We start from the raw sequence: 24,840 nt of genomic DNA, 5'->3' as shown, positions 1-24,840 counted from the left end.
ATGAACCATCTAAGACTTTCAAAACTTATTTCTTGATTATAGTAGGAAGGGTTTATGTCATTGAGAAATTTGCTTTACCAAATTCAGTATAATGTCAATTGCAGCTCTTTAAAGCAAAAAAATTTGAGTACACATTGATATGCTCTTGGCCTTCAGAAATGACACAGTAAATCTTTAGCTAAGTACAGTTTGAATTTTGCTTGGGAATATTCTCTTAAGATTAGATAGCTAAAAGGAATTTGAAAAAGAGAAAAATAAGTGTCTATTGCTTATTAGAAGTAATGAATAATTTAAAAACTGGGCCGGGCGCGGTGGCTCACACCTGTAATCCTAGCACTCTGGGAGGCCAAGGCGGGCAGATTGCTCGAGGTCAGGAGTTCAAAACCAGCCTGAGCAAGACCCCGTCTCTACTAAAAATAGAAAGAAATTAATTGGACAACTAAAAACATATATACAAAAAATTAGCCAGGCATGGTGGCGCATGCCTGTGGTCCCAGCTACTTGCGTGGCTGAGACAGGAGGATCGCCTGAGCCCAGGAGTTTGAGGTTGCTGTGACCGAGGCTGACGCCACGGCACTCACTCTAGCCTGGACAACAAAGTGAGACTCTGTCTCAAAAAAACAAAACAAAACAAAACAAAAAACTGGCAGCATGCTGATTACTGCAGAGTTAGAAAGTTGAGTGTCACTGATAGAATTTAATACATTCTGTAAAACTAGGGTGAAAGTAGTAAACTATGAAAAATAAGTTCTTTAGTTTGCTTGAAAGCCAAGAGACACCATTAATTAGAACCATTTACTATTTTTAAAACCACAGTAGGATAACTTTGTGAAAATTACCTTTATCCAAATACTGCTCTACTAAACATAGATATCAGCAATGGACAATTCAGACAGAAGTCAGCAATAATAAAACATTGAATGTCACACAAACAATACAATAAAGAATAGAATAGAAAGCTCAAACTATTAGAAAAATTGATCTTCAGTGCGGTGCAGGTTAGTTAGAAAGCTGATGCAATTCTCTAGCAGTTCTGATTATTTTTTCCTCCAAAATGTCCCGCTGTTGATTAACATTCTGCACAATTTCACTGTGGTGGTCACAGCCTGGCCTCAGCTGTGATTCCCTTGGTGTAGCCATGGGATGACCTTTCTGCCCCGAAGCCAGTTAATTATCGCCCAAGGCTCTTCAAGCTAAACTCGGATAGGCAGCACGGATCCTCCTGCAGAGGAGTGGTCCACAGGGTCAGCTGGCTTCTGGGAGTCCCGGCAGTGTGACATGGGAAGGGAGCCATCAGGTCTACTGAGGTGAAATGCAAAAAAAGCTCTTTTGCTTCAGCCACAAGGAGCATTTTGCTTCTGGGGAGAACACCTTTTGTAAATGCGACGTTGAGAGTTGGGAACGGCCGTGAGCCTGCAGCTGTGTCTTGCAGCTCCTGGAGCACTGGCAGTCCATCAGGAAGGACCTGCAGCCTGCCAGCCTCTCCAAGGCTCAGGCCGTCAGAAACTTCCTGGCCTTCGTTCAGCATCTCAGAACTGCAAAGAAAGAAGAGATCCTTCAAGTCCTGAGGACAGAAAACAAGGAAGTGCTGTAAGTTTCCCAATCTTTGTCTGGGGCTATCTGTCTGGAAAATATTTTGGGGAGGATGTTTTTGTTTTTGTTTTTGTTTTTGTTTTTGTTTTTGAGACAGAGTCTCGCTTTGTTGCCCAGGCTAGAGTGAGTGCCGTGGCGTCAGCCTCGCTCACAGCAACCTCAAACTCCTGGGCTCAAGCAATCCTCCTGCCTCAGCCTCCCAAGTAGCTGGGACTACAGGCATTCACCACCATGCCCGGCTAATTTTTTGTATATATTAGTTGGCCAATTAATTTCTTTCTATTTATAGTAGAGACGGGGGTCTCGCTCTTGCTCAGGCTGGTTTTGAACTCCTGACCTCGAGCAATCCGCCCGCCTCGGCCTCCCAGAGAGCTAGGATTACAGGCGTGAGCCACCGCGCCCGGCCTGGAGAGGATGTTTTCTATTAAGCAAAATAGACCCCTTTTAAACCAACTGCCCTGCCTCCAGATCAGTTATATTGCTGTTCTACATTTTCATCCAACGGTTATGCACAGTGCAGTAACATAACCGTCACTTGACCAGAAATACAATAGCAGGTTTTCAGCAGTGACTCAGAATGAGTGTTCTGTTGTGTTTATGAGTTTCCATCAAGACTAGATCGGTCCGGAGACAGGGGAAGGCTTTGCCATGACACCTGCTGCCTGTGCTCCACGCTGTTCCTGAAATTGTGTTCCCCAGTTACTAATTTACACTTGAAAAGATGAGAGTTGATTAAAACATCAAAACAAACAAAAGAGGTATGACTTCTTTAGTTGAAAAGCATGATGTCATGAAAAAGCCAACTGAAGCCACGTTTTATATAGAAAATTGAGAACTGAGGAAAACAGCCAAAAGAATCTAGAGAAAAGAAATCCACATGTTATTTACTATTTGGTGAAAGTGTGATTCATTTTACATGTGTAATAAAGAGAGTTGACTTAATCCTCAACTCCACTTTGTCTGAAAATAACAGGTTTTTTTCAGTCTGTAATACAGAGTTTGTCTATAAATATAAATTCAGTTGTATGATGCCAATTATCCTAATTGGTGATATACAGCATGGCTCCATTCATTTGACAAACAGTGGAAACTAGGCATTAGCATAGTAAAAAGTAGAAATTGGCCAAGTTACACACACACACTCACACACGTACACATACACACGTACACACACACACACACAGACGTACACATACAGAGCAGCAGCAGCCGTCACTGAGTTCAAAGGACTAAATTCCCCAAGAGAAGGCAAATTCAGCTTTCTTCTAGAAGTGTGTTTATTCTGGATTATATGTATTTACTTGCCTTGCGGACATGTGAAAATTAATAGGCATTCCATATGACTAACCACAGTTGGTCACTGTCTTCAAAAATAAATATTTAAACTGACATTAAAAGATATGCAAAATCAGGCCAGGCTTGGTGGCTCACATCTGTAATCTGAGCACTTCGAGAGGCTGAGGCAGGAGGATTGCTTGAGATCAGGAGTTTGAGACCAGCCTGAGCAAGAGACTCTATCTGTATAAAAAACATAAAAATTAGCCAGGTGCAATGGTGCATGCCTGTAGTCCCAGCTACTGGTGAGGCAGGAAGATCGCTTGAGCCCAGGAGTTTAAGGTTCCAGTGAGCTATGATGATGCCACTATACTCTAGCCAGGGCGACACAGCAAGACCCTGTTTCAAAAAAAAATTGTTTTTCAACTAAAAAAAGAAAGATATGCAAAATCATAAGTTCTTAGGCTCTGTTTTTATCATAAAACTTTAAAATATATTGGTAGAATGACTTGTCTTAATATCAAAGCCAGAAACACTGAGAATAAAAGTGTAAATATTAGATATTAATTTAGAATAGAGATTACACTACACCTTAGCATTATCTGTATCCTAAAAATCTTAAAGCGGCAATAATTTGAATGACTGCATGAAGTGCTTTCTAAATCTGATTATTTACACAATATTGTACCATAGCATATATAACACACATGTAACATAATGTAATAGAAAGGATACTAGAATGAACTAAAATCAGATCTACTTTTAAATTCTGCCTTCCAAAGGCAGTATAACCTTTAAGAAAGTCATTTATAATTAACTTCTCTGGGCCTCAGTTTCAACATCTGTAAAATAGGGATAAGAATTCCAGTTATTTATTGTAGGATGGTGAAAGGCAGGGTAGTAGAATGTAACATTTCCCAAAGAGCCTATATTCTGCATCCTGCCATTTGCAGGATACTAACAGGAATGCTAAAAGCAAGAGATTCTGTGAGCAACTGAGTTTGGAAAACACTAGGTAAAAAAAATTAAATCATTCTCTTTGCTGCAGAAATTTTCAGGATCTTCAATATGATAACATATAATATTCCTTATAAATTTTGTTGAATATTTCCTAAACATACATGAACTTGAAAACCCTTTTTCAAAAAACATTTTGTAGGACTATTGTTACATGAAAAACACTTTGGGAGACACCAATGTACTTAAAAGACCATGAACTCGGCCGGGCGCTGTGGCTCACGCCTGTAATCCTAGCTCTTGGGAGGCCGAGGCGGGCGGATTGCTCAAGGTCAGGAGTTCAAAACCAGCCTGAGCAAGAGCGAGACCCCGTCTCTACTATAAATAGAAAGAAATTAATTGGCCAACTGATATATATATAAAAAATTAGCCGGGCATGGTGGCGCATGCCTGTAGTCCCAGCTACTCGGGAGGCTGAGGCAGAAGGATCGCTCGAGCCCAGGAGTCTGAGGTTGCTGTGAGCTAGGCTGACGCCACGGCACTCACTCTAGCCTGGGCAACGAAGCGAGACTCTGTCTCAAAAAAAAAAAAAAAAAAAAAAAAGACCATGAACTCCATAGGCACAAAAACCTAACTTCTAATCCCAGCAACGTCATTTACTAGCTATGTGACCTTCAACAAGTGACTCAGTATCCTGAATCTATTTCCTAACATGTGAAGGGGAATGCTAGTATTAAATCACAGGAATATTCAGTGGGTTCAGTGAAGTGGCAGTATTAATAACAGCTAATATTTATTAACGACTTGCTATATGCCAAGTACTCTTCTAAATGTTTTAATTAGATTGTGTAATTTAATCCTCCCAACAATCCTGAGGTAAATACTATATTTAGCCACATTTTCCAGATGAAGAATCTAAAAATCTAAAGAAAGGTTGCACACCTAAGATTTCTAGTGCACGATAGACACTTGATAAGTATTTTATCTTTTTGTCTCTGCTTCACTCACTAGGTTTTTGTTAGGATCAAAATGATAAAGTGCAAGTACATTATTTTTTTAAAAGTATAAAGTCCTTAGTATAATGTGCTTAGTACATGTCTGACGTGTTTATATGGATGTGGTATATAATATTTACATATATACGTTCATTAGTATAACAACTAGTTTCAGAAATTTTACTATCCCAGACTCAACCAAACACAGATTTTTTAATGACCAGCATCTGTAACTAGAATTTTCCTGCGGAGGTATATTCTGCTCCCACATATTCATTGTGGTTGAACATAGAACTATGCTATGGTGTTTTTTACTTTTGAAAAAATAAACAAATAAAAAAAAAGAGCAAAACCTTTTCCCTCGGATATAAATGAAAGTTAAAAGGATTTCCCATCTTTCCATCAAATAATACTGCTTTAGTTTAATTAGGCATTTGCAAAATATGATACTTGCAAAGATAGAAGAAGAGAATAAATTTTAGAGACTATGACTTTTAGTTATTACTCACATAGTAAAGAATTTGAACCTAATATATAATACTATTTATATAATTTTTGTTTATAAATCTCCAAATTATATTTGGCTTAGGTTAATATAGTAAAATTAGTTTGCGTATTCTGAGTATACATTGTTTGAGCGAGAGAGGGGAGTTAAGGAGATGTTTAAAATAAAATGAAGGATCTTTTTTAGAAAGCCTTAATCATTTTCCCTTTGTTCAAATAAAAACAATTCAATTCTTTAGGAAACTCAAAACAATGGAGAGCTTGTGAATGATAGAGATTTTAAAGAATTCTTTAAGCACCCTAAGCATTGCTATCCATAATTATGCCTGTTTTTATAGACCTCAGCTGGTGGACGCAGTCACCTCTGCCCAGACGCCGGACTCGTTAGAAGCCATTCTGGACTTTTTGGATTTCAAAAGTGACAGTAGTGTCATCCTCCAGGAGCGCTTCCTCTACGCCTGTGGATTTGCCTCTCATCCCAACGAAGAACTGCTCAGAGCCCTCATTGTAAGTCACGTGGGCACTGGGCAAACAAGGACTCTCAGCTGCTAAAACAAACAAACAACAAACCCTCCTAGGAGTGTGAGCAGTAATTGTTATAAAGTTGCTGAGATCAGAACGAAAGCTGCCTGCTAGAGACTCCTGAGTATTCGCATTCAAATCTACTGGACTACTTTCCATCCATTAATTATTAACTGCACAGCAAATTATTTCACTTAGTGTCTTCTTTGTAATATCATCAAATAGTATAATCTATATGGAAATTTAAAGATCATATTCACCTATCGTATTATGTGGCATAGGACAAAATTTCAGGGAGGAGAACTCTAGGTTATACTTCAATAATCAATTCTAAAAGATTTGTTTTAACAAAGAACCTTCAGAACCTTCAGAAATCTTCATGGTATTTCATACACCTAGATGGAAGAGGTACAATTCTTCTGATATTAAAAAATTTATATTGAAAACAAAAGCTAGACTTCTCTTGGACCTAAGACTTTTTTTTTTTTTTTTTTTAAGTGCATTTATCTGCCTATGGTGTAGAGGAATAGCTCATAATCTTTTTGGAAAATGGGCCTGTTAAGAATCTGAAAAAAGTGATGAAACCCCTCTTCACCCATACATAAAATTTTACAAGCTTTTTTTCTTTGTTCATTAACCCAATGAATCCAAGCCATAATAAGTTCATAGACTTCCCCGGGTTAAAAATACCTGAAATGAGGGACGTTCTATTAACTCTTCAATTCAAAGCTAGACAGTGAATTTGTAAGTGTCTCAAAAGCAAAATTCTGAGTTTGCAATCTAGAAACATAAAAACATTTCCTCAGTCTGTATTGGTTACTTTATTACTTAACTAAAAGTGTTTCTTGGAAATATTTACATATCTTGGTAACCTATTTTCTCCCTGTTGGCTAACAGAGTAAGTTCAAAGGCTCCTTTGGGAGCAATGACATCAGAGAAACTGTTATGATCGTCATTGGGGCCCTTGTCAGGAAGCTGTGTCAGAATGAAGGTTGCAAACTCAAAGTAAGTGCACATCCATGTTTTGTGTTCCATTGATCCACATCATGCTATCTGATACTCGCTATGTTGCCAGCTGCATGCCTCATCCCCTTACCTTATCCTGCTTTCCCGATCTGCATAGCAATGTTTGCCATATAGCATACTTTACAGTTCATTTGCTTATCATGTTTATTATTTATTTCTGTTTCCCATTAGAATGTAGGTCCTCTGTAGAAATCAGTCTTGGTTCTGTTCAGCACCAGTTGCTTACATTGGTTCCTGGTACATAGATAATGCTAAAAAACAAATAGTACCTTCACCTGCCTACTAATATACATTTATTGAGTGCCCACTATTTGCTCACTTTTAAATGGTGTGCATGGTATAGTTCTTGTTTTCAGAAAAATATCAGACTCTAAGTCTACCTCCTAGAGCAGAACTTTGTCTATAGTAAGGAAGGTTTGAAGTTTCGAGTTTTGATGGTGGGAATCGAGTTATTTCTAACCATTTAGAACTTTATATTTTCATTTTAATTTCATTTTCTCGAAGCTTCTCTACTTGCCTGAGTGGACTGTCAATTTTTACATCTTTCTCATTAAAAAGAAAAAAAAGCAAAAACACTCACTTTGTAAGTATAACTAAATCCAGAAAATCTAAATCAATTAATATCTAAAACAGCCCATCATTCTATAATGCAAATAGATTAAAGATACTAAGTATATAAAAAAATAGTCTTTGTTCTGTCCATGTTTATTATATAGCCAGTTTCCAGTCAGCACTTTTTTCTACCTCCGAAAGACATCACTATATTATTGTGCTTACTAAGTAAGTGCTTGCAATTAAAAACAATAGGGAAAACATTCTTGAAACCAAATAGTTTCAAAAGAGGCAAGCCATAACTGGGATATACATTAAGTATGAAAAAGATTATTAAAAAACAGTGGCCTTAACATTTAATATCAGCTTATTCAATTCTGACAGAAATAAAATTAAGTTTTATTTTTATATTACAGAACCATACTTCTTATATTTTTCAATTTCCATAATTATTTGAGTAGCTGATTTACTCCAGAATTTCACATATTAAATATCTTGGCTAAAGACAAAACCCATATATAAAAGATCCACTCAGATTCATGAGTATCTACTCTGTGCTAGGCATGATGCTAATCATTTAATATAAAGAGGCATAAACTATTCTACCATCCTCAAAGAACTCCTAGTCTGTTTATTAAATATAAACAGGTAAATAATATTGAAATATAAACTAAGTGCTCTACAGAAGGTGCTGCAACTTTTTCTGTTTGAAAGTGCTGGGGAAGGTTTCACCAAAATAGTAATATTTGAGCTTAATCTAGAAGAGCTTTTTAGGTGATGAGATGATGGTATGGAATGAAGGACATGCTAGGAGAAATACAACAATGTCTGAAAAGGCTAGACCTTATGACCAGGCTCCAAGGGCTTTCCCCCACGTTGTCACTTAAGAAAAGGTGTGCAGTGATGCCAGGGCTCCATCTAATTGTCGCTTTAGAAATTGAGTGAACGGGCAGTTTCTTTCTTTATTTTTTTCTTTTCTTTTCTTTTCTTTTCTTTTCTTTTCTTTTCTTTTCTTTTTTTTTTTTTTTTGGCCACTCCGCCAGGACACAGTCAGTTTCTTGAATAATCAATCACAAAGGAATTAAAAAGTGGCTGTATACATTTAGAATGTGTTCCGAAGTAAATATGCCCGTTATCAATGGTACTCATTGCTTCTTAAGAATGTGTTAATATATGTATTTTTTTAAAAAAACACAACATCTTTATCAAGCTTTACTTGTTTGCTTTTATTTCATTGTGTACCTCAGGCAACCAATGCAAAACTTTCTACAACTTTAGATTGTTTTCTTGGACTCAAGAATACAGCCAACCTTGCCCAAGTCTTATTTTATGTATGGTCATGCATACGTCTAAGGTCTGTGATCTTCTAGGCAGTGGTTGAAGCTAAGAAGTTAATCTTGGGAGGACTAGAAAAAACAGAGAAGAAAGAGGACACCACGATGTACCTGCTGGCTCTGAAGAATGCCCTGCTTCCAGAAGGCATCCCCCTTCTTCTGAAGTATGCAGAAGCCGGAGAAGGGCCCGTCAGCCACCTTGCTACCACCGCTCTCCAGAGATACGACGTCCCTTTCATAACTGATGAGGTAAACAAAAATCCCCATGCATGTTCGCAACATTAACAGGAGGAAAAAAGCACAACTGCACATGAGCCAAATCCAACCTCCTCTCAGGTCGCTCTATTTTTTCCCAGTCTCTCTCTCTCTTTTGAGAAAGGTCTTTTGAGAAAGACAGACCTATGCATAAACTCTGGCTGTGTCCTTTCCGAGTTTGTTCTTGGGTGACTAGCTCAACTCCTACACCCCTACAAGCAACGCTATGATTTAAGGGAGACAGAAAAAGGCATAGGGAAGTGGAACTTAAAGAAATATTTATAAATGCCTAGTATATAGATCCCTACACGTTGCATATTGTTAGGCGAAGCTACTAGCCAATGAAACTATTTGTTGCAACCGAATGCAATTATTTTGGGACATTCTCTTTGATGTTAACGGTTTGTTAAGAATAAAAAGATCCGAAGGTAACCTGTGGACTTTGGGCAACAATGATGGGTCAAGTAGGTTCATCAAAGGTAACAGATGTACCACTGCGGTGCAGAATGGTGGTACCGGGGCAGGTTGTGCATGTCTGGGAATATGGGGTGCACAGGAAATCTCTGTACTGTCCTCTCAATTTGGCTGTGGACCTAAAACTGCTCTTAAGAAAACTCTTTTAATTAAAAAAAAAAAAGAAGGTAAGATTCTGAGGTACTTCGTTGTAAGGAAATACCAGTTCATGTAGCCATCCCTCCCGAGATCCCATTGCCACGTAATATCCTTAAAGTTCCATATTAGTTACTAAGTGACACCAGGCTATGCTGCAATGATGAACACACTGCAACAGCTCAGCAGTTTGTCATAAATCTTTGCCGTGCTCTGCCTAACGTGGGTAAGGGAATATGTGGCCCTAAGTTTAGTGCAGTCACAGAATACAGAGATGGAGAGAGCACCCCAGCTCATAACTGGCCCAGCCTAGAAGTGATCCCCGTCAATTCTGTTCGGGGTCCATTAGCAGGAAGTAGTCGTATGGCCTCAACTTAATTGCAAAGCAACCTGGGAAATGTAGTAACACATGTGTATTTTTATGAACACTTGCTATTCTTGCTATAATGTCAATTTTAAGAATCTAAGTTGTGCACTAAGTTTGAACATCTTGCAAACAGGTGAAGAAGACCTTGAACAGGATATACCACCAGAATCGTAAAATTCATGAGAAGACCGTGCGTACCACTGCAGCCGCTGTCATTTTAAATAACAATCCATCCTACATGGAAGTGAAAAACATCCTGCTTTCTATTGGGGAGCTGCCCAAAGAAATGAATAAATACATGCTCGCCCTTGTTCAAGACATCTTACGCTTTGAAATGCCTGCAAGGTATAATATTTAATACATTGCACATGTCTTTCTGCTGATTCAAGTTTATTTGTATATTGACGTGCTACACACGTAGCTAATGATAATGATGTGTTCATTACTCCGGATTATGTTGCATAAAACCAAAGAGTGCTGAAGTTCTCACAAAAAAGGTATTTTGTGAGCCAGATAAAACAACTTCCTCTTGGCACTATGATTTGGAACTATGGGTGTGATTTTTACTCTGGGTGTCCTGTTCAGTCTGGTAAATATATAGCACCAAATGTTTTAAAATCTAATTGCACTTTCAACAGGACTATTTTTATAAGTAGCACAACAAAATGATATAAGTTCTTTCCAAATGGTATTTCATGTTAATGTTCCAAGTGCTGGGGATCTTTGAAACCTCATTTATCACAATCAAGGAATTTGAAATTTAAGTCAAAACTTCAGGTGTGGCCCGCATTTTAGGACTATTCAAGATCTGAAGGGTGCGCTCAGCAGACTTCTTCTCTCAGTCACTCTTGCTGGGTTAACTTCCTTCCGGTTCCCAAGTCTCACCTGCCAGATTCCCTGATGTCGCTCTTCAGAGTGGCCCCCCCCAAAGCTCTTCTTCACTGGAATCAGAGGGTCAGAGAAAGAACTTCTGTTTCCCCGAGTTCCATGCAGAACCTACTCCCAGGAAAGATCATATTTGAGCATTCCTTGCAGAAAAGTAAAAAAAAGGTCAGAAGGGTGGAAAATAAAGAGAAAAAAATGAAAAAAGAGGACAGTAAAAGGCTGACGGAAAGAGAAACAAGGGCCAAGAAGGCTGATGAAATAAGAAATGGGGGAGGGAGCAGCACAGAGAAAGAGCAGGGCACACAGCAAAGAGGAAGGGAGCGGGTGAGCCAGTGAGGGAGAAGCCACGCCCACTGCAACCACGTGGTCCAGGTTGAATGTTGGCTTCTCGTTCTGCTCCTTTGTTTGCTTTTATAAGACCGTGGCGGGGGTCTTGGGTGTTCTTGCTGCCTTTGTCTTGTGAAAGCAGCAATTTGGGGAACAGGCAAGAGGAGACAGTAGGGTATCGAGCAGCTTGGGAAACCTGAGGAAGCTGCCACCAACATTCCGGTCAGAGTCTCAGAATCAAAAATGTCAGAGTGGGGAGGGACACCAAGGGCCATCTTGCTTGGTATCTCTCCCGGGTAGGGTCTGGTCTCCTGGCAGGTGGTGTCCAGACTGTGCCTGCCCGTCAGTGGCAGGAAGATCACCACCTGCAAGAGCCAGTGTGCCAGCAGTGTCCAGAGACTCTCACTGTTACATCTTTGCATAAACTGAAGTCTGCCTATTGGCTCTGGGTTTGTCCCTGGAGCAAAGCAGAACATGTCTAGCCATTCATCCATATGAAGCCCCCTTAGGATTTTAGACAGGTATCATGACCCTCCTCATCTTTTCCTCTCTTGGCTAGAACCATATAACCTAGTGATATTGGGAGGGAAACCTGTAAGGTTAGTATCCTGTCCTCCCAGCAATTTTCTACCTCAGACCTAGGTCTAGGTTGCTTTAGTTGATGATTTGGATGTTTTGCCGTATTGTCATGATTTTATTATTGCTGATATGATTATTATTCCTGTCATGTTATCAGAAATGGAAAGATCTCAACGCTAATTGCCTAGCCGAGACAGAGGCACAGAGTAAGGATTAAGAGTTACTTCACAGAAAACAATGGTTCCTTTATGGGTTTTACTGAGCTCTTCATAATCGAAAACAACACATATAAAATAAATATTGTAAATTTACTGTTATAGATCATTGGCCACTGAGAACATTAGAGGGTGTGGAAAACCATTTAAAGAAATATTGTACGATCTTCCCAGCTTGGTACAGCTTTGCTCAAATGTACGTGCAACTTAACGACAGAACCATGGTGGCTCAGAGAACGTGCTCTTTCCACCCCCGAGGTGTGTCCCCACCAGCCGGCCTAAGCCGCCTCAAGCGGGGCATCCTTGCCTGGCTGTCATTTTCTTCTCAAACTAAATGTCAAATATCTGGGTAATGAAGGGCTGGCCCTGATCCTGACGCTGACAGGCCAGCTGCCACCTCCCCTGGCGGCCTTGGGGCGGCCTGAGGAAAACTTGGCTGCTTCTTTTTTCCACTGAGGATGATTTTTTTTCCTCCAAATGTATCTTGGGAAACAGCCACCACCACGAATGTGCAGAATTTTCTTTTTCCTTGTTGCAGCAAAATGGTCCGCCGGGTTCTGAAGGAAATGGTGGCTCACAACTATGACCGGTTTTCCGGGACTGGATCGTCCTCTGCCTATACCGGCTACATCCAACGTGCGTAAGGCCCAGCCGGCCGTCCCTGCGCGCGTGTCCCCAGCCCCGCGCCGCCGGGACGGTGGCTAAGCCGCGGTTGTGTTCTCTGCCGCCAGGTCAGCCCCATTCGGCGTCTACCTACAGCCTGGACATCCTTTACTCCGGCTCCGGCATCCTGAGGAGGAGCAACCTCAACATCTTCCAGCACGTCGGGCAAGCCAGCCTGCATGGCAGCCAGGTAACGCTCCGGCCACGCAGGCTGCTTAGTAAGTGACGTGAGGTCTGAGGTGAAGTAAAATAGGTAGTGTTGGTAACGCCATACAGCGTATACGTCAGTGGTGGTTTCTGTCGCACTGTGCCCACGACCCCATCACCTGTGAGAGGCTGTGTGCTTTGTGGTCCCACAGAAAGTTTCAGATACGAACTGGACACCCGAGTGATCGGACTCACTGGACTTGCCAAGCATCCATTCGTCTTTTCAAAGGGACACGTATTTACAAAATGGAAATTGTGCCAGGATTTCTCACATGGACATTTTTAATAATATTTCGTTTGTGTTCACAGATATATTCCTTAGCACCACCATCCCCCCCGCCCCCCCCCAGCAAGTATTTAATTCTAGAATATGTTTTCCTTTTCTGGGTGTTTCTATGAAGAGATTGATTCCCCATAATAAACCCTTCATAATAGAATATGGCTCTTTAAAGAGTCTATCTGTATTTTTCCAATACTGCTAGGAGACAAAAGAATAAATTGTAGACATTTGAAAACTAGCTGACTTCCATCCCTTTAGTTTTAGGCAAAAACTGGTGATGATCTATAAAGTCTTTCTAATTATGACACACTTTCTTTGTAGGTCTTATGCATATTAAATGATAACCTTGTAAATAAAGTCATTTAAGGTTTAAAAATGATCCAGTGCTGTAAAAACTTGAGTTCTTATCAATATCATATTACTACACCCCTTGATAGTACTATAGTCGGAACACTATGCCCTTCTGCCCTGAGGAATTACCATCTGCTTTCTGATGAACACTTGGAAATGCCAGACACCCAGGGCTTGAGGAGCTGGGTATGAGGGACAGAAAATATGTAGGATTCCTGTGTATGGAGAAATCAGGGCATGAGAACCCTTCGTGGTATTCATGACTTTTTTTTGTTTGTTTTTTGGCTAGAGAACGATTTGACATGGGATGGTGTGAGTTGTGGCTTGGAGAGTACTATGTCCTCCTCTAGCAGTGGCCTTGGGATGGCTGTGCCAACATCTCTCCACCTCCTTTTAGAGGCTCTACAAGATAGCTGACCGTTATATAAAATAGGACAGCCCCGGAGAGACTAAGAGTCTCTAAAATGACACCATAAAATGGAAAATTCATGGCCTTTGTAGTCAGAAGGTTTGAATCCTGACTCTGCCATTTACTAGCTGGGTAAACTCGAGCCTTTTTTTTTTTTGTCTTATCTACAAAATAGGTAAAAACCTGTACCTCAAAACATTGTGTGCCTCACAATGTGGTTGTGAGGGTTAAATGAAGGAAGTAACTCATCTTATATCAGGCATAGAGGGCTTTTATTTTTGTATTTATTCTTGCCCAGCTGTTGCAGATATTTGAGCTTTCGGCCCCCGGAGAAGTCCTAGCTGTCACTGGGAAGCCTCGTGCTCCCTCGCAGAGCAGGCAGGGAGCTGTGTCAGAGAATGTTTCCTCAATTTCCCCAGGTGGTCATTGAAGCCCAAGGACTGGAGGCCTCAATTGCAGCCACTCCCGACGAGGGGGAGGAGAACCTCAACTCCTTTGCCGGCATGTCAGCCATCCTCTTTGATGTCCAGCTCAGACCTGTCACCTTTTTCAACGGATACAGTGACTTGATGTCCAAAATGCTGTCTGTATCTGGCGACCCCATCAGCGTGGTGAAAGGGCTCATCCTGCTAATAGATCATTCTCAGGTAATTCGTTCAGTCTGTAAGTGTTTACCGAGTCCCTGACATATGCCAGTCGCTTTCCCAATGTGCTCTGGACGTGGAGGATGTGAGACAAAGTTCTGCCCATCTCGGAGCTCACATTCTGAGCACTTGGCCCTCGTGGCACTCTTGCCCTTTCTCCTTCACTGTAGATATGTTGCATCTTCATTTGCATTTATTAGCTGATTAAGAGGTCTCTTTACTTGGAGGCAAGGAGAAAATATTGATGCTAAACAAGAAACGATGGAGCAGAAATAGCATTGTCTCCTCTCTTGGGCACAAGAGTTTAGACAATATTTGTCCTGAAGGCTTCACAAGTTACTGACGACATTTGCAATGATGACAGTAATGAAGATCCACGTAGTGTGTCACTGGGACCCTCCCAAATTAGCAGAGGCACAACCAGCCACTGGCACCAGCCACATCTTTTGTGGAGACCCTTTGCCCAAAATTCTCATGTTTATAAACTCTTTTTCATTCTTAGAGAATAAGAGTTCTTCCGTCCACTTGAACTGCATTCTTTAAAATAGTTTGCAATTTTCCTTGGCCCCAAATCTGTCAATATTGCACAAAAGACTGACAATATAAGAGTTAAGTGACCAAGATACTATGGCATGGAGGTGGTCTGCCTAACTGGATTTTCTGATAAGCAGAAGATGGCTAATCTGAATAACCTTTGAGTTTGAATGTTTGATGATTAAAATCATTTTCTTTAATGGATTGATTTATCAATCAATTGATTGATGTATCATTGAAGTTTTTGTTTTGTTTTTATACACGTCTGAATAAAAATGCCAAAGTTAAAAAAAAAAAAAAGCATAGCAATAAAAAAATGGAATATTTGCCGAGTAGGGTATTAGAACATTTTGTTCTAAGCTGAAGGCAGTCTTCAGTATCCTTGGGGCAACTTCTACGGTGCCCCAAGCATGGCACTAGAGTGTGGTGCTTCCACCTACGAGTGTCCTCCAGACGGAAGGTGGCTTCGTGCCACAGTCCTACTTCTTCGGTGCACCTGGTCTTAAACCAAGCCCCTTGTCCGAGATTTCCTGTGACATGTTTTTAGAAAGTGGAGGGAATTCAGGCAAATCAACATGATCCTTTCTAGAAAGTGAACTCATGGCATTTATGGTTGGCAGTTGCAGGGTTTGTTTGGTTCTGAGGAGGGTAGTTACGTAAAGAAGTCAGTTATGCTGCCAGGTGCCAGGAATTTAACATCTTTGGAGGAATATCAACATTAAGAATACTGAGCCTTTATCCCAGAACTATCATCGCTTCCAACACGGTCCCCAGGCAATCTGATTCCAATCCAGCTGAAAAAGTTCTCTGCCAACATCACCCCAGCTAATGTACATGAAAAATGCAGGCTGAAAATGCCTAAATCCAGGCAAGCAGCACACACAAAAAATGGTTTTCAGATAACCACAAAATTGCTCAGGATAGACTACATTAGTAAATGATACTATTGCTCTGAAAAATGCTATCGAGTTCATGTTGGACTTCACTGTTAATTTAATGCCATTTCAAACGGCAAGCAGCGTGGGTATGAAGGCTTAGTTCAATTGCCTGGCCTTCCTTTCTAGTTTGATCTAGGCAGTTCTTGGAACATGTATACAATTATCTCTCCATATCTCCTGGTTCCACGTTGAATTCAACCAACTGTGGATCAAAAATATTTTTTGTTTAAAAAAATGCAATAAAATACAACAATATAACAATAAAAATTAATACAAATTTTTAAAATGGAGTATATGTACAACTATTTACGTAGCGTTTTACATTGTATTAGGTATTATAAGTAATCTAGTGATGATTTAACGTCTACAGGAGGATGTGTAGGTTATATGCAAATATTATATTCTGCCATTTTATATAAAGGACTTGCACACCTTTGAATTTTGGTGTCGTTAGAAGAGGAGAGTTTGGGGGAGTTGGTCTTGTAACGCGTTCCTCTCAGATACTCTGCTGGGAGTTTTTAATCCTGCCTTTTATTTGCCAGAGGATGCAGCTGGCTATATGTGACACAGCAAGTAACTAGAGAAATGCTGAAGAATCTCAAGAGATCACCCAGTCCAAACTTCCCCCAGCCATGTAAAGGCCACAGCTAGATTTTGAGGGAGATGTCTTCATTTTCCCTAGTCCAGTGGTCCTCAAATTTAGGTGCATCAGAATCACATGAGGGCTTGTTACAACATGGATTGCTGGACCTCACCCTGAGAGTTTCTAATTCATTAGGTATAAGGAGGACCTGAGAATCTGAATTTCTACCAAGTTCCCAGGTGGATGCTGATCCTCACAGTAACACACTTTGAGAAACATTTTCCCTCCCAAAGGGAGGCAATGATGGACTGAAAACACCTTTCTTGATTAGCACTTCATTACTCTAGTATTTTAATTGACTAATTTAGCAAATCGACAGAGTCTCTTTCCAGCGATCAAGACTGTAATCCGGGTTCTTTGGGAGGCCAAGCCAGGAGGACCAGCCTGGGAAACACAGCGAAACCCCGTCCCTACAAAAAATAGAATGATTTTTTAAAAAAAGGATTAGGACAATATGTTTCCAAGCCTAGAGAAAGACTCCAGCATCAACACAACTCAAATGGCGTTGTCTGCAGAGGGCGGTTGAATGCACCTTTGGAAAGTGGGGGGTAACTAAATTGCACTAATTATTTTTATTACTATTATTATTATGCTTTTGCTTCTAGGAGCTTCAGTTGCAATCTGGAATGAAGGCCAACATCGAGGTCCAGGGTGGTCTATCTATTGATATCGCGGGTGCAATGGAGTTCAGTCTGTGGTATCGTGAGTCTAAGACCCGAGTGAAAAATCGGTAAGCACAGTATGTATACTCCTCTATGCAAACAACTGCAGAGAGATGTTTGGGGAATTGTTTAACATTCTGACTTTTCAAACTCTATCTGGTCTTTGGTATGCCCATGCAAAACAGTGCAGTGGCTGGTGGACATTTTGTTCCCATATTAAGAGTTGGAGGCAGGGAGGGCTCCGGGGAAGGGTCAAAGAGCCGTCACTGCCCAGTCTGCGGGACCGTCCCGGCTCCAAGCATTTCGGGTCACCTCTCAGTCCTCTCAGTGTTTCCTTGCAATCATCAGCGTCACAATTTCAGACCCTGTGAAACCACAGCACTGTGGCGCAACTCAGGTAACCACGACATGCAAAGCTTTGTTCCTCCACTCTTCAGGGTGACCGTGGTGATAACCGGTGACGTCACAGTGGACTCATCCTTTGTGAAAGCCGGCCTGGAGGCCAGCGCGGAGACGGAAGCAGGCCTGGAGTTCATCTCCACCGTGCAGTTCTCGCAGTACCCGTTCCTGATCTGCATGCAGATGGACAGGGACGCCGCCCCGTTCAGGTGAGAAGCAGCGGTCGCGGGACGCGCCCGGGCCATCCCTGGGCCATCCCGAGTTCACGAGGAACTTGCATGCACTTTAGAATGCTCAGTTTCAGAATGAAAACAGTAGAAACCCAGTAAAAGGTGAATTGTCTTTAAATAAGTAAAAGAATAATTGATAAGGCCAAAAACATACCAGTTTCTAGGATACCAAAAAACGCTAATGACTAGCTCATTTTATTCTAGAGGTGGCATCATATTCTAACGCAGAAAGAATCAACAAGGAAACAAAGGGCGATGATTTGCTGTAGGAGTTGCCACATAGTTTCAGCAAAAGTGCCAGATTTGCATGCACTGTCAGGTGCCTTCACCATTGTCTTCTGGACAGAAAGTTCAAAGTAAGACACGTGGCAATTCATTTACTATGGTTTAAGGGCTGAAATGAAGTCACCGTCTTAGGTATTCCATGCAACAGCAGCTCGACCTTGTTTAAGTTTTGGTTTAAGCTTGAGTGTTTGGAATTGCTTTTTGTAAATGCTTTCAGTAGAATACTTAGTGTCTTAAAACATAAATATATAATTACCTGTGTAACTTTCCCAACCTCTCTTCCACTCCAGAGCCTAACTCTTATTTATGCCGTGTCCTTTAAATCTTATGAATCTTAATAACCACTGTTTGTGAGAGCGCCATCACATGGAGCCGGAATGCTGTGCGTCTAGACGCTAGCACAGACCCCCCCCCAGCAGTTGGCATGCACTGACCATGAGGGTCATCTGTGTACTTAACAGAGCAAGCGCATCTTACATCATCTCCTTTCAAAGCACACCAGAGTTGAGCACCTTCTTTATTTTACTGACATTTCACAGTTCATGTAAAAAATACATCAATGATATAAGCACACATGTAAGTAGGTAATATTTTCACAGAATAAAGGATTGTGATTTAATAGTTAGGATATTAAGCCACCACTCACTTACATTAACTTATGTCTAGAATAAACCTCCATAAACAAAAAAAAAAATTAACCTTCCAGTGGTTGAAAACAATCAACCTTCCCACTGAGCCACATGGGTAACTGGTTTGGTTCCACATTCCACTTGGGCTAGAGCTCTTGGAATATTTCCCTGTCAGCATTCTTAGCTGAAATCCAGCTGGACTTGCTAGTCCTCCAAAGGGGAGTGCTCCCAAGGCGGGGCTTCTGGAACGAGGGTGGGAGGCGTAGCATGGCCTGCAAAGCTCAACAGCATCTACAAAGAGCTAAAAGGAATTTAGTCCTTCCTTCCAGAAAAATGTATGGCAGGATTCCCACATCCCAGGCATTTGAAGTATATCTGTTGATATAAAAAGAAACGGGAAGAAGAAAATGACTCCATCCGTGGGTCTCTGTTATGCATGTCCTATCTCAAATGGCTGTGGAGCAGAAGTTTCCAGTGGACATTTAGTGACTTGGCTGGGACAGGTGTGAGGGGACTTGGGTGTAATTTTGTTGTTGTTGTGTTGTCGTGCAGGCAACTGGAGACAAAGTACGAAAGGCTGTCCACAGGTAGAGGTTACGTCTCCCGGAAAAGAAAAGAGCACCTAGTACCAGGATGCGAATTCCCGCTCCACCAAGAGAACTCCGAGATGTGCAAAGTGGTGTTTGCCCCTCAGCCCGAGAGCTCGTCCAGTGGATGGTTCTGAAACCGACCGGCGACATTTCACTGGGGTTTGTCTCCCCAAAGGGATGCGCCGTGACATTGTGACATGCCTAAGTACCTGCTCTCCGGGAGCACAGTGTTTACATATTTACCTGTATTTAAGATTTTTGTAAAAAGTTATGGAAAACTTCGATCGATCAAATTGGGGGCTACCCGGTACACCACCCACAGGGTCACTTTGAGTCGCCAAGTGACACCTTCAGCATTCTTAGTGTTCCTGTGCCTGTCTCAAATCCCGCTTGGCACAGTGAGAATGCTTCTGCTCCAAGAGGAAACCAGTGTTTGTTGAAAACAAAAACAAAACCACACACACTCGGGAGAACCCAATTTTGTTTCTACAATTTTCGATGTAGATGAAGCCCTTGATAGGACTCTGAACGTGGCAAGAAAACCAAACCTGTCACCTAATCAGAAAAAAACAGGCCACTTTTTTCTTTTGCTTTTTTTTTTATGGGGGCAGAATTTGGGTTCTGGGGGTCAGGGGACGAGACTTTTGTTAGCCAGCCCCAAGAAGTAATATTTACGTCTTCCGTTATTGTTAGTTTTATTAAGCACTAAGGTAGAAGGCACACATATTGAAAGCACACCGCCCATCTTTCTGCTGACCATGCATGAGGTTGCTTGGGAGCCATTCAGGCCCCTATTTCCAGCCCTGCAAAAAAATATTGAACTTAGCACATAGGAATCAGAAAAATTAAATTTATAGACTCCATTTGATTTTTCTTATGTTGTGTCTTTTTGGGACTGTAATGTGGTACACTGTCCTTTTTAGGGACATCCTCTTATAGTCGTCATTTTGTCTCTGCCTCGCTTATTTTGTGGTGGAAGACCCAGTCCATTCGACTGCGCTCTGCACAGTAGCTAGAATGATCGAGAGAACATTGCCTCGAGAAACCAGTGGATTTGGATTTCCAAACTATGAAATCAGTAACAGAATGTCTTGAAATTTGTATGAATTAAAAGAGCCATGTTGAACATTTGCAAATATTTATTAATAAAAACAGATGTGTCTATTGTGATAAACTCAAAATAAATGGCAGGTGCTCATTTGTCCATCAGACACATGCCCACATAAGATGGGAGTTTAGCTAGCCCACTGGTGGTTATAAATTGAAAATGAAGTGTGATGAAATAAATATGTGGAAATCTTACTGAATTCCTTTGTCATTCATTACTTCAAACACCGCATATTTCTGTTCCTGCCTCTTTCTGAGCCTCAACACATACACAGCTATGACCCAAATTTTCATAAGGCTCTGGACTGTCACCCTCATTATTAAGTTACTGAAAAGGAAGGAAAAACCCAGCCGGGTGCAGTGGCTCACGCCTGTAATCCTAGCACTCTGGGAGGCCAAGGCGGGTGGATTCCTCAAGGTCAGGAGTTCAAGACCAGGCTGAGCAAGAGCAAGACCCCCGTCTCTACTAAAAATAGAAAGAAATTAGCTGGACAACTTAACATTAGCCGGGCATGGTGGTGCATGCCTGTAGTCCCAGTTACTTGGGAGGCTGAGGCAGGAGGATCGCTTGAGCCCAGGAGTTAGAGGTTGCTGTGAGCTAGGCTGACGACATGGCACTCTGGCCTGGGCAACAGAGTGAGACTCTGTCTCAAAAAAAAAAATAAAAGCCAACAAGGTGCGTGGGCGTGGCGGGCGGTGGCAGTGGCCTTAGAGGGAAGCACGCCATAAAGACACCGGTGCTTAGGAAAATCAGGGGAGGGGAGGGCACTAGGCTGAAGACGTAGTGAGCCAAAGCAGTCTCAGCCCTGTGAGGTTTGACAAATCGCAGCTGCCTTTGTGAAATGCAAAATAATCATTACGAGGCAGGGATGACTGGGGTGGCCTGAACGTTAGTGTTTGCTGGTTCCCACCGCCTGCCTGGCTGTGGCTCTCTGCCCCCCACGGAGAGCACGCAGCCAGGGCAGCCCTGGCACACTCCAAAGAAGGAAGAAACCAGAAGCGCGGAACAAACAGCAGCTCCTTTTTAGATCAACGACGTAGACATTTAAGAGGGATGGAGCGATGTTCCATATTTGGAAACGGTAAGATATTGGAGCCAGAAAAATAACTTTACATCTCATCTGCAGTGGGCTGGCTTCAACCACTTCGCTGTTATAAATGCGACTCCCAGACAGGCTTTACACCTGCAGAGAGGATGCTGGCAGCCGCGGGTCCCCTCGTGGATCTGCAGTGCTGCGGGGCCAGCCCCTCCCGCGAGCCTTGAGGGTTCAGCTGGCTCCTTCCCTCTGTGACGAGTGACTGTCCTTCCCTGTCTCACGTCGCAGTGCTGCCGGCCAGGAGTCACTTGCTGCCGCTCTGACCCGACCACCCTCAAAGAGGTGCTAAGGCTAATACTTAGTGCTTATCGTATGCCGGGTATTTAAAAGCATTTTACATAAATCAAATCATTTAATCCTCACAACAACCATAGTTCATAGCTAGCACTGTCACTACCAAGTTACAGACCAGCACTCTCCAAGAGAAGTATGATGAGAGCCACATAAGTAATTTTAAAAAAGTAAATGGGAACAGGCAAAATGAACGTTAGCAATATATTTTATTTAACTCAATGTATCCCAAGTATTATCATATCAACATGTAATTAATATTAATATAAAAATTATGAATGGGATATTTTACTTTTAGGGGGAGGATTAGGTCTTCGAGATGTGACATGTATTCCAACATTTGCAACACATCTCAGTTTGGATTAGCCACATTTCCAGTGTTCAGTAGACACATGTGGCTAGGGGCCGCTGTATTGAAGGATACAATAGATGGAGAAACTGAGGCACAGAAGAAGTTGAATGGCTTAGAAAATGGTAGACATAAACTCAAGTATAAGTAGTCTCACCCCAGAATCTGCTCTCTGAACTCACTGTAACTGTATTTCTGAGACCATTTTGGTTTTAAAGATTTGCTGCTCAAAGAATACGGACAGTATTCTATGGAAATGTCAGACACAGGACAGCAGCAACTGAGTGTTAAGTTCTATTCAGAGTCCTGAGAGTCGCTGCCCCTGCTCTGTGGTGTTCTGTCCCTGTCTCTTGTGGTACCAGAAGCCCTTGCCCTCTCATAGAATTCCATGTTTTTCTCTGCCAAGTGCCCCTTCCTTCCTGAAGAGCTAGACTGTTTGTTTTCGAAAGTGACTGAATAATTTTACATTCCCACCAGCAGTGTATGAGGGTTCTGATATTACCACATCCTCACCAACACTTATTAATATCCTTCTTTTTGATTATAGCCATCTTAGTGGGTATGAAATGGTATTTCATTATGGTTTTGATTTGTGTTTCCCTAATGACTAATAATGTTGAGCATCTTTCAATGTACTTATTTAGCCATTTGTATAACTTCATATACTTTGCTCTTTTAAAAATTGAGTTATTTGCCCTTTTATTATTCTGTTGTAAGAACTATTTATGTACTTTAGGTATAAGCCTCTCTTCACATACATAATTTGCAAATATTTTGTCTCTTTCTGTGGGTTGTCTTTTTACTTTCTTGATAGTATCCTTTGAAGTACAAGAGTGTATCATTTTGGTCAATTTCAATTTATCTATTTTTCCTTTTTTTGTTTGCACTTTTGGTGTCATATCTAAGAAACCATTGGCAAATCCAAGCTCAGAAAGATTTACTCCTATGTTTTCTTCTTAGAGTTTTATAGTTTGAGCTTAAGAGCTAAATTTAGGTGTCTGATCCATTTTAGTAAATTTTTGTATATAGTATGTAGTAGGGAGTTGAAATCTGTTCCTTTGTGTATTGGTATTCAATTGTCCCTACAGTGATTGTTGAAAAGGTTATTTTTTTCCCTATTGAATTGTTTGGGTATCCTTGTTGAGAATTCATTGACTCCTTTCCAGACTGTCAGTTTTATTCCATTAATCTATATGTCTATCCTCATGCCAGTACCACACTGTCTTGATTACTGTTGCTTCATAGTAACTCAATGGCAAGTGGTAGAAGTGGGTTTGAACCTAGGTATCTCTGGCTTGAATAAACCTGTTCTTACTCTCCATTCAGTAGTACTGAAGGTATATAAGTCTTTGGCGAAGACTCTACTCAAGGGATGAGTAGAGGTTACAACTTTTGACAAGGTTACAACTTCAAGGGGCAGAAAAAAAATCTTAATTTTAGCTATGTTTTTTGCTATCTTTTCACACTATCTCTGTTGGATGAACTTCCTATCAAATGGCTTTGAACTGCTACCTCTCCCCATACGCCTCCTCTCATAACCCTCCAGTAGTGCCCTTGACCCCTTCCCAACTAAACAGTTTCTTCGCTTCCAGTCTCTTGCCATTTTCCAGTTTTCCTGGTTCTGTTCACACCTAGCCCTCTTCTCTCCCCAGCCACCTTATGCTGGGTCGTGGACATGAACTTCTTCTTTGTGGGTGTTAAGACAGTGTCCTCTTTAAACCTCTCTGCCTTTGGCCAGGCTCATACCAGATAGCTCCACCAGCATGTCAGGCATTCTCATCATATTGAAAGGCTTCCTGAAATCCTAGCCTCTCCATGAACCAGAGCACCTGGCATAGAGTAGCCATTCATTCTTTCCTGAAGAAAATTGATTCCCTCCACATTGGAAGTACAACAGTGATTTCTTCCCTACCAGAATCCAACATATTGCCTGACACACAGAAAAGCATGCCCAACAAACCATACAGACTATTCTCAGTCTAGATTTTTTTTTGTAGACTGAACCTATGCTGATCTAAGAACTGACTTCAGAATTCCTTCTTTAAAAGTATCTGTTTCAAAACACTCCTTAATGAGTATGGTGATTTTAAACATGTTCCCAAATTCTCTGGTGCTCTACCCATGGAGAGATGGGATTTCTGTTCCTGTCCATTGGATCTGAGTTCTGTGATTGTTTGTCAAATGGTGATGGTAAAAGTGATGCTATGTCTGTTTCTGGAATAGCCTTAAGAAACTGGCAGCATCTGCCTCCTGTCTCTTGGGATACTCACTGTTGGAGCCCAGCCACCATGTTTTGAGGAAGCCCAAGCAGTGAGAGGCCCCAGTGAAGAGGCCCTTTGCTCCTGGGCCCAGATGAGCCCAGCTGACAGCTGGCACTAATGTGATAGTCATGTGAGTCCTTGGACTGCTGCCGTGTGCAGCAGAGCCAAGCCTTCCATGCCAAACCCTGCCCATACTACAGATTCATGAGCGAAACAAATGATTTTGTTATTTAGCTTTTTCGTTATAGTTAAAAACAAATGATTGTTTTTAAGCCA

The 24,840-nt window shown here is 41.4% G+C and overlaps 1 protein-coding gene across 1 annotated transcript in view; it reads left to right on the top strand.

Moving 5' to 3' along the window:
* Positions 1-20,766, top strand: part of MTTP (microsomal triglyceride transfer protein) — a 39,312-nt gene extending 18,546 nt beyond the window's left edge. The window contains exons 8-18 of the mRNA XM_012738406.3: positions 1,433-1,590; positions 5,663-5,831; positions 6,744-6,851; positions 8,795-9,007; positions 10,123-10,334; positions 12,534-12,631; positions 12,727-12,848; positions 14,325-14,552; positions 17,270-17,394; positions 17,764-17,934; positions 19,422-20,766. Coding sequence (XP_012593860.3) covers positions 1,433-1,590; positions 5,663-5,831; positions 6,744-6,851; positions 8,795-9,007; positions 10,123-10,334; positions 12,534-12,631; positions 12,727-12,848; positions 14,325-14,552; positions 17,270-17,394; positions 17,764-17,934; positions 19,422-19,593 — 1,776 coding nt within the window. The 3' untranslated portion in view covers positions 19,594-20,766. The remainder of the gene's footprint in view (positions 1-1,432; positions 1,591-5,662; positions 5,832-6,743; positions 6,852-8,794; positions 9,008-10,122; positions 10,335-12,533; positions 12,632-12,726; positions 12,849-14,324; positions 14,553-17,269; positions 17,395-17,763; positions 17,935-19,421) is intronic.
* Positions 20,767-24,840: the final 4,074 nt, after the last annotated feature.

The sequence above is a fragment of the Microcebus murinus genome, chromosome 29 (genome assembly GCF_040939455.1).
Source record: "Microcebus murinus isolate Inina chromosome 29, M.murinus_Inina_mat1.0, whole genome shotgun sequence".
NCBI lineage: Eukaryota > Metazoa > Chordata > Mammalia > Primates > Cheirogaleidae > Microcebus > Microcebus murinus.
The sequence above is the reverse complement of the archived record's forward strand: the minus strand, read 5'-3'. Positions and strand labels throughout refer to the sequence as shown.